Here is a 12,560-nt window from a genome sequence, read left to right on the forward strand (position 1 = left end):
CTTCTGGATAGTATCGAAGTCTTCAAGCTGAAATGTTATGTAGAGTAAGTGTAAAACTTATATCCCAATGGCATAAAATTTGACTGCAACTTTATAGACTTTCTTTTTCCAATCTATTTAGAGTGTGTGTGTGTATATATAATATATATATATAAAAAAAAGTTACTTTGCAGCTTGCTTAATGTTGTGGTCCAAAAAGAGAAACTTTTGGCCCTTGCTGTGGCTGTTAGGTTGCTTAGTTAACTTGAAGGCTTTCCTTTCTCCCATTTCTGTTTCATTTTTAGGGAAAATACACACATCCAAGTGAGTAAGTATCTGCTTGTGTGTGTTACGTTGGTATGTGTCATTCATTTATACATTTAATTATAAATGTTCCGTAACCCAGTTTAACAGCTTACTTTTGAGTTTTTGCATTTTTTCCTCTGTCTAGAAAACCTTTAAATTCTTTCATTAGCTTGGAGAGCACACTCCCTATTTTTGTAATCTTCATATACATTCAAGCCAGATGGAGAACCAGACTAGAAGATTTGAGAGGTCCTTGTTAAAAATTGTCACATCAATAGAAAGCACTAGAAGCATTCAGTTCATCTCAATCTCTGTTATGCTCTCCTCTTGCTCTTGAGGTCCTAGTACTTGTTTCACTAAGGCATATTTTAAAAGGCAGTGAAGGCAGTTGGGACTCTTTTTACTGCTAATGAGCTTCAGATCAGAACCTTAAGTTCCTTTATAACCGAAGCTCATTTACAAGCGCAGCTCCCTGCATAGAGCACTATAAAATGGTCACTGGAGTGTTTTAATAAGAGATGATTTTTAATTAGAAGTATTGAAACAATGAAGCAGAACACTTCCAATATCCAAGGTAGACAAATTTAGCTGATTCTATTAACGTACTAATAAGGTCAAACAATTTTTGACTCTTCTTGGGAGCCAGAGACATGTTTTGTGACTAACCTTAAATTTACTGTGCAGCTACATGCATGTTTACAGCACTAGATTTATCTGAAAAGATATTACTGGTATTTTGTTAATACATTGTTCTACTATATTAAATGAGAAGGGAGTCTTGGCTGCATCTTAGCTAGGTAGGACGGGGTTCTTGGTGGTTTCCATTTGAAAAAGGAAGTGAGCTTTGGCAAGTGTTGAGAACCAATAGTTTGTACATAGCGCTATTCTGATAACAATCCTATAAGGCCACAGGAATCAGTGATACTTTTTAACCCTGAACACGCCATAAAAATAAAATAGGATATCAATTAGTGTTGGAAGCCTGTATTTTCTTTTAAAATAAAATGCTAAATTATCTTGTTACAGTTATTCCTTAAGTCTGCAAAAGCAAGACATAAACTTTCATGACTAATTTGTCTAAAATAACATTTCTGGGTTATACTTGCTTTGATGTCCAGAAGTTCTTCATACAATTATTTCAACTTTGAAATCACTGAAGATCTTAAAAATATTTCATGAAGTCAGGCAAGATCTTCATTCTATTCATTCTAGCTGGTCTGCCATAACTGTTACTCCAAACCTGGTCATAGCACAATCTAATTTTTTTGCTTTAAATGTATTGCATGTGTTAATGCTGACTCTATTGAACAATGTTCAAGTAAGTAATACAGCAAAAAACTAACTGCTTTTGAGATGGAGTTTTGAAGAGGAGATTAAACTTGATGGCCCTCAGAGAGACCTTCCAACTCTGTTCTTGTATATATCTGCATTAATCTTTGTTTAAAAAAGTCACTTTGTTATAATTTAGATAATGATTACTATATATTTTAAAATAATAATTCCATTGTTAGAATTTATGGAGCTAAGCCCTTCTGTCCCTGGCAATGTTTTTGCAAGCAAAATGCCCACTGAAATCAATACCTGATTAAGCTTTGAGTAAGCAATGCATTGTTTAGTCAATCCTGAACAAACTGGAATTTTATATTTTTTATATTCAACTTATTTCTAATACTGCCATCTTGTGGGGAAATTTCAAATAATAGATTAAAACCTTTCATAATTTGATACATAGTATATTTGGAGTATACTCCATTCCTTCTGTAATTTCTCCAGAAGAAGGTTCCTCATATGATTTGCTATATTTTAACTTGATGAGGGTTTAAAAAAAAATAACGTCATAAGAAACCTAGAGAGAGAGAGATGCGGAAAGATCCTGCTCTCCAGGATGTTTTCAGTGATCACTTACAATACTCTGTTGGTCTACTGAGCCGAGCACATGACCTTGAACATAAAAATAATTTTTGGCACAGGCAATAACTATAGAAAACACTTTTAAGCATGGTTCTTTTGTGTTTGTAATTATATATGTATATTACAATACAAAAGGAGGGGGAGAAAGGTCAAAGGGAAACAAAGCCATTTAGACCATGTGGTTTCATTCCTAGTTTTAGATGTGTGTATGTGTTCACCTAAACTAAGGAACCTGGTGGTCTAAACTGCTTTAAGTTGCTTCCTATTTACTTCCCATTTGAGAATAAATGTGCGCACTGCACTGTCTAATTAAGTGATCAGATGTCTGGGAAGGAATCGCAGAGGCCCAGACTTCTTTCTCGCAGTAGACATTGTACAACACTCTGGAATCTGGGGATCTAAATTGTAAACTCCCAAAATTCCTTTCCTAGTATCTCCATAAGTCATCTTTTTTTGAAACCAGTACTATTTTCAAACTACTGTCAAATAGCATGAAAAAATTGCTATCAAGTAAGGTGATGTGTATCAACAACTTAGTATAAACAGGATACTCAAACTATTGACAATTACATAAAAATGTAGCATTGGAGGAGTTGGAAGACAGGTCAGTGACTTCAATATTGTTAAAGATTTGGGATTGTTATCGCTAGTTGCTGTATATAGTTTAGGGATAACTTTAGTCATTTGGGGTCTCCAAATTATACAGGCTATTGATGGGGAACCACGTACCTATTACGTAGCCTTCTTTTCATCCCCCGATTTTCAATTCATTAGCAGAAAGACAAATTTCATCCAGATGAAGCAATGCCTAGTTTATTTCCATGTGGGGGATAGGCAATAACTCAGCTGTGGTGCCTTTTTTTTTTCTTCTACATACTCCAAAGTCATGATACCAAAAGCAGAAGTAGTAGAATTTGTGGGGAAAAAGGAATGGGACTGTCCAGCAGTAAAAACTGCACTGCAGGGAATAGCTTATCAGCATTTTAAAAACTTCTTGCTATAGCTTCCATCTCTTCTGAGGTTACAAATTTTAGAAAAACTGCTGGTTTCTCACAATCTTTCAGCTTTTTTCACATCTAAAACATCTTTTTTCCTGCATCTAATTTAGTATTTAACTCCAAGTTGGTACAGCTGGTACTTAATGACACAGCATCTGTTACAGTAATTCACCTGGTATAGCAGCAATTGGCCTACTGGGGAGATAAGTAATACAAGTACAGTGGAGTCGCATCATTTGTGCATTTAACTTACGCGAATTCATCATATGCGTATGCCCTGGAGTGCCAGTTGTTTAGATTCAGGCTGCAGCTTCCCCCTGCAGTGCTGTGCACAGGGTTAGCAGCCCTGCTGGGAAGCTGCGCGTGCAGCTGGATAGGGGAGGGAGTGGACTGTACCACTAGGCAAGCCCCCTGGCTCCCCTTCACCCCCAGCCAGCTCCTGGGACCTAGCATGTGTGCAGCCTACAGCTGCCCCCCACAGCGCTGTGCACTGAGCCATGCAGCTCTATTGGGAGCATCCCTGCTGGGAAGCTGTGCACACTGGCTGGGCAGGAGTTTGGTGCAAGCCAGCTGATTTTTTTTTCCAAGGGTAATTTTGACTATATGCAGTTTTCACCTTACTTGCTGACTCTAGAATCTTACCCCTGCGTAAGATGCCACTCCACTGTAATAGCATTATTTCATATTTTATTTCAACTTATCTCCATCATGCACGCAGGAATACTTCAGTGGATAATGCTAACCAGAAAGATAACCTTGTTCAAAATCAAACTGGGTGTACTAAGAATAGGCAGCACAGTAGTAATCCACAACACAGTTGCACACTTAAGATAATCACCTGCATCAATTTTTCAAGTACCCTGGCACGTTTGTCTTCTGATTGGATCCAAGTTTGCCACAATGATGCTGAACAAGAGAGGGGAAGCAATATTTGGTGTATTTTTGTAAGGTAACTTTGAAGACATTATGAAACGCCTTCAAAGCTGTCAAAATGCTTTGCATGAATATGTATAAGCTGACTTCCGAGGGACTTTTCATAAACTTAAATTAAGCACATGTATGTCCACAGGAGCAGAGCCTAAGTTAAGGGGGAGAAAAACAAGGCAGCATAATCAGCATGACACAGATGAGGACAACAAAATTATACAGTCAATGCAAAGAGTATTTATGCAGTCAGAAAGATCATTTTATTTCTGTCACAGGTTCTCCCCAAGACAAAGTTTCTTTTGTAGTTTCCCTGTGTGACATGCATAGATATCCATTCACCCAAACTAAGCTTACTCTTGGGGTGTTTTGGTTTCTAATTGCAGCTAGTGTGAAGCTGTGTTCAATTGTATGGTTCTTGTGCCTGTTTGTTATGGTATTTGATATTAACTGTAATGTTGATGTATCTTTATAGTTCAGCTAAGGTTGTGTTAGTAAGGCGGGAGTGATTAACTTGAACAGCCCCCCAACTGTTCACACTTAGAGTCAAAGGCTGATTCTTCCTCAGCCTGAAGAAGGGTGTTTTGTATTCAAAAGCTTGCAAAGAAGAATTTTTCCAACTATTTTATTTGGTCTGATAAAAGATATCGGATTTACCCAAAGAACCTTATCTGTTTATGTCCTTAGAACAGGGGTGGGCAAAATGCAGCCCGCTAGGCCATTCTATCTGGCCCGTGGAGCCCCTAAAATTTTAGAAAATAAATATTTATCTGCCTCTGGCTGCCTGTCATGTGGCCCTTGATGGCTTGATGAAACTCAGTAAGTGGCCCTCTGCCCAAAATAATTGCCTGTTCCTGCCTTAGAACAACACAGCTACAATCTCCATAAAGGTTGAGAATTAGCATGTGACTTAGCTTGTGTACTGGTCCTCTATGCGACTGCCAAGAGGCAATGATATACTTGCATTTTAAAAGAAGCCTAGCACCTAGTTGCTCAAACTCAAACAGCAGAGACTGCAGTGCCTATTGCATTAAAAAAGTCTAGGTATCTATGCCCCTCCTGGACATGATGAATGAAGCATGTTAAGAACCAGACAGGAGGAAGAATGTCTTGCATGCAAAAGCTTGTCTAACTTTAGCCCAGCTCTATAGTTGGCCCAGTAAAAAAGATTGCCTTAAGAAATCCTTGCCTCTGATGGTTTTGGACCAGCATGCTTGCATCACTTTTACACTATGCTAGCCTGCCTGGCAAAGGCACTCAAGCCTGCCTTGAGTGTATGACTTGTACCTGGGCAGACAAGATTCTTTAGGTAAATGGGATAGTGTTCATTAAACCCACTCAATAGTTGTGAAAAAATGTTCTTTGCAAGCAGTGGGGGAGTCTGGTGTTTTGTGTTCTCCTGGATGGAACAGAAGCTGCTATGAAAAATACAGGTGGGTAAAAATGCAGAGGCCTAATTTGTACCTGGGCACAAAGAGTGAAGGAGGGGCTGGGTCCCCCAGCCAGGGAGGCTGGAAAAGCGAGCTCGGGGTGAAGGAGGTTCTCATGTGCAGGCTCAGAGGCTGCATTTGGAGCCCTGAAGCTGGCCCTGGACTGCGGCTTCGGACTGACGCTGTGGGATCAGACCAGGTCGGTGCTCTGGTGCTTTCTCGAGCTGTGCCTATGGCTCAGGAGCTGGTTTCCTGCGCTTGATTTGTTTTTATAATAAATCGTGTTGCTTGTCTCTGCTGTGGGGCGTGATGAGTCCCGGGCAGGGATACTGCGGGCTGGCCCCTCCACGGAGAGGAGACCCTACACCCGCCTCTCTGCCTAAAAGGGCGCCCCTCAGAGGCCGGCAGCGCTTCCCTCGCGGGTGCCGGGACACGGCGCTGCCCCGGGAAAGCTCAGGCTGTTCTTCGGGGAGCGGAAGGACGCGGCTGGAGCTACCCCGCGGCACCGGGTAGCCGCCGCTACTTCCGTACGAGGACTGGCGGGTGGGTGGGGCCTGCGCTCCAGGCGCTGAGTGAGTCTGCGAGGTGCACCCCCGACCCGGGGCGGGAGCGAGCAGGCACGGCCCAGGCCGTCAGGTGACGCCGCACATTCTTCAGTCCTGGCAATTTACCTGTGGGGGCCGCGCGCATGCGCAGTAGGGACGAGTGGACGGAGCCGGCGCTGTTTAACATCCGGGTCCCGGCCGCCCTGTGTGGGGTGAGGGGGTTTGCGGCCGGCGCGGGGCGCTCCGCCCAGGCTAGTCCAGTTCCTTCTCGTCCTCCTGCTGCCGGCGCCTGGCCCTGCGTGCGAAGGCGGAGGAGGATGATGCCGGCTCTGGCCGGGTGCGGGCCGCGCTGGGGCGGCCTCTACCGGCTCTGTCTGCGGGGCCGTGCCTGCCGCGGTGAGTGCGGGCCCGGGAGCGCCCGCGGGCGTCGTGCGCCGGCTCTCCCGCGCCTCAGCCTCGGCCTGCTGCGACCGGGCTCGGGGGATGGGAGGCCGCAGCCCTCCTGGCCCGTCTCGACCGGCGTGCGGCTGCTAGGGCCGCCTGGGCCCTGTGGTGGGGGCGCAAGGGCTGTTTGCGGGGGTGTCTGCCCAGTCCTTCCCTGTGTCAGGTCTGCTCTGCGCTTCCTGGCAGTTGAACCTGCTGTGGAGCTGAGGGGGCAGCTGGGGCGGCCCCACCTCGGGGGCATCGTTATGCCCCTGCCCTCACCCTGCGGCACATGCTCGGTGTCAGTGTCTGCCCAGCTTTTGATACCTGGGACAAGCTTAATTTCTGGATTAAAATTGTCAGCGCACACCTGCCAGCTGGATCGGGTGTGGCCGGGGCCTGACTCAGCCCGGTTTTTGTGGCACACATTAGCATGCTGCAAGCATGGCAGAAGCATCACGGTATGCCTTTTGGGGATTGCTGCTATATGTAGTCTGCCAATGTGCTTTCTGGAAGGGGCTAGTTACTTGTTGGAAGGTCTGCTTTGAAGTGAACAGATTGGCTTTCTGCTTGGCTTCAGTTATGCTCTGGTTGAGTTACTTGGGGGCTCTGGCCACATTGTGGGAATGAAGGTGGTAGCACTATTTGACAGTCATGTTCTGGGTGTGGCTGCAGCTATTTCAGTTCTAATCGGAGGCTGCAGATGAGTGTCATGGTTTCTTTGGGGACAGACATTTTATTCCAGGACAGAGTGCAATTATTCACGTCTCTGTTTGTGTTATCTTGGGACAAATGCTAAAAAGGCTCCTAGGGTAAGAAAAGCTCACAGTTTGTCCTGGGCCATCATACAGTGCATCTGAACAGTTGTTCTGGGATTGAATTGGTGGCAGTGCCTTCAGCCACTTACCAGACCATAGTTGGAAGGACAGTGTGTACATGCTGGTCTCAGCATTTCTCTGTTCCGGGACTCGCACGGGCACAACTCACTGAGGGATAAATGCTCCATCTGTTCATAGCCTTAGTGCATGTCCTGGCATAAACTTCTTCAGTATTTGAATGCTGAATTAATGAACTCAAGCACTTTTTCAGGACAGTTGATAATCTATTTTCCATACTTTATTTGGCCTTGTTTAAAGCTCTCACCTTCAGGAAACACAAATCATAAATATTTTTGCACTGTGCATTAAGTATTTATACATTCAAATACTACTGTAAAATGTAAGGATGTGATGCACAAAAGGAGTGAAGAGATTTTTTTTTTTCAGGTTAATGCTTTCTGTGTAGAATGGGATACATACCTCAATTACACATACTAAAGGAATTAATGGTGGGTTGGGGACCAGTTGGGTGCAGGACACAGCTATTTTTATGTTTACCTGGTTCTGTATTGCTGTTTGTCTTTTTTCCCCCCCCCCATCCCCTAAAACAAATGTTTCACTGATAGTTATACACACACACAGCTGCCCAACATCAGTATATTATAGTATAGTATAAAATGAGGTATAGTGACTACTTAATGTCTCAATTTTAGCCCAATGTATACAGGTCAAAGTTCTCTGAATATGTAAGCTTAGGGTTGCTCCTGCAAATGGCTCTGCATGAATGCAGGTGTCAGTTTGTATGGAACTGATTGCAGGAGGAGTCTTGGGTTGCTTTATGCTGGGGAACAGGAAAGCTGAACAATAGTTTTGTTTTTAAAATAACTAGCAAATTCCCTGTGTCTTTTTTTTTTAATATGAAAGATAGATGTATTTGCTTTTTAACGTGCTTGCAATGAAAGTGAGTTCTTGTGATAAGCTTCTATTAAAATATTACAAATGAACAACCATCTTAAGAAAATTGCCATTAATGATCATCTGTTCAGTAAAGATGCTGATAAACTAAACTGGGAATGAAGCAGCTCTTTCTAAACTAAATAAATGCCTTTCTCCACCTCTTCCCCTGTAGAATGGAAACATCCTAAATACAGTTGGTCCTCAAAGCATGTATTTGATCAGGAACAAATGTATTTCTGTAATTTTTATTTTATTAGACAAGCATTTAGGAACACTTGCTGCATTCTCTAATTGCAGAGCTACTCATTCAGAAGGGTTTTTTTTGATCTCTGGATCATTTTGATAGCTCAGTTGTATTTGGTATGAAGTAGTGTTTTTTTTTTTTCTTTTTTTTTTTTTATTCCTACAGGTATGCCTGTTTCTAACTTGGGGGTCTGGTGGCAGAGTACTCGGGCATCCTGCTCCAGAGACAGGAGTTGTGGACTCCCAAAGTTGCCCACTTGTAAATAAGTTTTCGATCATTTTGGCTGAGGATTCGAAAGCAGGTGGGACACGTGATGCCTCATCACTCCACTTTATGCTGTTGGCTACAGAACGGGGGTTCCTTAGATATGGTCATCCCATGGGCTGCTAGAACTGGGGAGACCTTTGGCTGTTTTGACCAATTCTTGCTGCAGTGTGTCAAAATAAATGGAAAAGACTGTAAGTTGTTTTACGGAGTCCATAATTTTGTCAAGCATATTCTTATCACTGTTGAGAGATGACTTGTCTAATGTAATCATACATTTAATGTTGGATTACATGCAGTATAAATAAATTAGATGTTCTTGATTTTATGCGTGTTTATTTCTCAAAGCCAGCACCCTTGTTTTTTAATAAGCTGTTGCATTTCAGTGGTGGATAAAGTTATTTCATCAGAGGACAACTGTTAAATAATCTGTCTTAAGTATCAGCAAGATTCGTTTAGCAGATTTTGGCTGTTAATCAAGGTAGACTAGCATTAAAGAGACTTGGGGGTCATATTCATTTTGGGGTCAATCATGAAATACCAGTGCAATGCCACTGCTGGCAAAGCAAATAAAACCCTGGCTTGCATCTATACCGATGCATCTCAAACAAGACCCAAGTTGTCATTCTCCTGCTTTATTTGGCTGTGGTGAGGCTGCAGCTGGAATACTGTATCCAATTCTGGGCTCTACAGTTTAAAAAAGACATGAAGAAGCTCAAGAGAGTCTAATGGAGAACCATGTGCATGATCAGAGGTCAAGAGACCAGGCCTTATAAGGAGAGCCTGAGAGTTACGGGACTCCTCAGCTTGGAAGAGCATAGGCTCAGGAGGAACTTGGTGGCAGCCTATAAATACATAAGGGGTGTGCATCAAGATCTGGGAGAGTGTTTTCCCCTGGGGTGCCCTGGTGAACCGACAAAGTCCAGTGGTCACTAACTGCTGGAAGGCTGTTTTAGACTGGACATAAGGAAGAACTTTACTGTCCAAGTCTTCAGAGTCTAGAATAGATTTCCCCCAGAAGTGGTGCAAGCTCCTACTTTGGATACATTCAAGTTATGTTTGGATGATTGATTGTCTTGTCATCTGACCCCAGCTGACTTCCTGTTCTTTGAGCAGTGGGCTGGACCAGATGATCTTACAAGGTCCCTTTTAGCCCTAATGTCTATGAAATAAACGAATATATCTGTTGCTATTCTGCGCCTGTCTTAAAAGACTGATTTTTTTTTTTTTCATATGCTACATGTTTGCATGTGTGTAATATTATGATTCTTTTAGATGAATGATACTGCATGTGTAACTTGCTTTAATTGTGGCTTAATTCTACAGTAGGTTGAGATATTACATTTGAATTAAGACCACTGAATATTTTGCATGTTCAGTTTAGTATATTGTTTGGACAAGCATCGTGAAGTGAGGTAAAATTGGTTTTCTAGTGGTCCACCGTTGTCCTTATTCTTTTATTCCTGTTCTGACTGCTGAGTATCTTGCTTGCTATGATGAGATTTGGGAGCAGAGTGGTAATAGAGGGATTAATCTAGAAATGTTAGAGTAGTCTCCTGTGGCAAAGGGTCAAAGATAATCTAGATCTTTGAAACACTGCACATATAATTAAATGAGAAACTTAACAAAATAGAACAGGATATTTGTGTGCTTAAAAATGAATGCTTGAAGGGAGACGGGAGGTGCCTGGGAAATTGGTGGATGGATTAATTTTCATTAGTTTTTGCTTTACTTGTGCAAAGCTTCTGAGATTTGGATATATGGGTATACTAGGCAAAAATATTTTCTAAAATTTTTTTCCGTAAATATCAACAACTCTTATGGACATATGTACTCCTGTTGTACACACCACTGAAAAGAGAATCTTTTTTCATAGGTGACACATTGGCAGGAATAGGGGAGGGCACATGCCTCCCGAGACTTCTGCACTGACAGTGGGGCACAGGGCTGCAGCATGGCTGAAGTCAGGACCTGGCAGGAGTGGGGGTGACAGTGTTGGCATGATTTCTGCACCAACTGGGGTACAGGGCTGCAGCCCAGCCAGACTCGATGCCTGCCAGCAGTGGGAGTGGTGGTGGTATGGAGTTGTGCTCCCCCATTGTCAGCACTTATGTGTCGCTTACGCCTTTTTTTTTTTTTTTCTTTCTTCTCTCAGGATGGCAAACTTCAGTGAACTGTGGAAGCATCTGTCACGTGCTCCTGTGCAACCGTCTGTCAGTCCAGTCACTAAGCCAAGTGAGAGCATATGCTTCCAATGGTCAGAAAAAAAGCCCTGGATCACAGAATACGAATGAATCCACCTCAGAAACAGCTATGCCCAAAACTGGAACAGGTCTTTTATTTGTTTTCATTTTAGTACTGTTCTTACCTCTGTTTTTTTTTATTTAGTTTTTTTTTTTTTAAAAGAATGAATATAAGAGCATTTATGCAATAAACAATTCTGTTAGTTTACTTTGTGCAATTGAGAACTGATCAGAACCATTTGTTATACTATAGCTACAGAATGTGGAAATGGTTGTATCTCCTTCCATCTTTATCCATACCTCCAGTGAGTGAACATGGGCAAAGACTTGGATGCATGTACTTATTTTTTTCTTTATTAATTAAGTGTAAATAAGACAACTGTTGTTGGAGGAGTGTTTGAAGGATAGGAGATGGATGGGTGTTTGAAGAGTGGTGGTGGATGGGTCTTTTTTGACCTGGAGGGATGCGGGCAGTGGGTTCCCCAGGGCTCGGTCCTCAGGCCTGCACTGTTCGACATCTTCATCAGTGACTTAGACGAGGGGGTGAAAGGCACCTTGTTCAAATTTGCAGATGACACTGAAGTGTGGGGAGAATTGGGCACTCTGGAGGAGAGGGACAGGCTGCAACTAGATCTAGATAGGTTACAGGGGTGGGCAGGTGAGAACAGGATGGGATTCAACACTGATAATAAGTGCAAGGTATTGCACCTGGGGGGGATGAACCAGCAGCATACCTACAGGCTGGGGAACTCCCTTCTCATCAGCACAGAGGCAGAAAAGGATCTTGGTGTCATTATTGATTCCAAAATGAACATGGCCTGCCAATGTGGGGACGCCGTCAGGAAGGCTAACTGCACCTTGTCATGCATCCACAGATGCATCATGAGCACGTTCAAGGAGGTGATCCTCCCCCTCTATGCATCACTGGTCAGGCCACAGTTGGAGTACTGCATCCGGTTCTGGGTGCCGCACTTCAGGAGGGATATGGATATCACAGAGAGGGTCCAGAGGGGCCACTCGCATGATTGGGGGCAGCAAGGCAGGCCCTGTGAGTGGAGGCTATGAGACCTGAACCTGTTCAGTCTTCACAAGAGAAGGCTGAGAGGGGATCTGGTGGCTGTCTACAAACTGGCTAACGGGGACCAGCAGACTATGGGAGAGTCCCTGTTCCCCCAAGGAGTACCAGGAGTAATAAGGAATAACGGCCATAAGTTGACCAAGAGTAGATTCAGGCTAGATATCAGGAGGCACTTCTTCACAGTCAGAGCGGCAAGGATCTGGAACCAACTTCAGTCCCAATCCAGTCTGAGGGCAGGATTTTGCTCACCCCTGGGCTAGAGGCCAGATGGTAAGGAGGCCTGAAATATGTATGTGTATATGTGTATGTATATATATTTCAAGTCTCCTTACCTTCTCCTACCATATATTTCATAGATTTCATAGACATCAGGGCTGGAAGGGACCTCGAGAGATCATCTAGTCCAGCCCCCTGCCCAAAGGGCAGGAAGTCAGCTGGGG

General features: G+C 43.3%; 1 protein-coding gene and 1 long non-coding RNA gene across 2 annotated transcripts in view; one reads left to right on the forward strand and one right to left on the reverse strand.

The window, feature by feature from the left end:
- Positions 1–855: 855 nt before the first annotated feature.
- LOC109322396 lies at positions 856–4,069 on the reverse strand. Its single transcript, XR_002104379.1, has 2 exons — positions 4,033–4,069; positions 856–1,525 (listed from the first exon to the last, which is right to left on the reverse strand). It is a non-coding gene; the product is annotated as an uncharacterized LOC109322396 (long non-coding RNA).
- A 2,287-nt stretch (positions 4,070–6,356) lies between these two features.
- The window catches only part of SLC30A9 (solute carrier family 30 member 9), an 80,660-nt gene continuing 74,456 nt past the window's right edge, over positions 6,357–12,560 (forward strand). The window contains exons 1-2 of the mRNA XM_019553023.1: positions 6,357–6,489; positions 10,955–11,131. Of these exons, the coding sequence (XP_019408568.1) occupies positions 6,411–6,489; positions 10,955–11,131 (256 nt within the window). The 5' untranslated portion in view covers positions 6,357–6,410. The remainder of the gene's footprint in view (positions 6,490–10,954; positions 11,132–12,560) is intronic.

The sequence above is a fragment of the Crocodylus porosus genome, unplaced genomic scaffold, assembly GCF_001723895.1.
Source record: "Crocodylus porosus isolate Cpor-Errol unplaced genomic scaffold, CroPor_comp1, whole genome shotgun sequence".
Taxonomy (NCBI): domain Eukaryota; kingdom Metazoa; phylum Chordata; order Crocodylia; family Crocodylidae; genus Crocodylus; species Crocodylus porosus.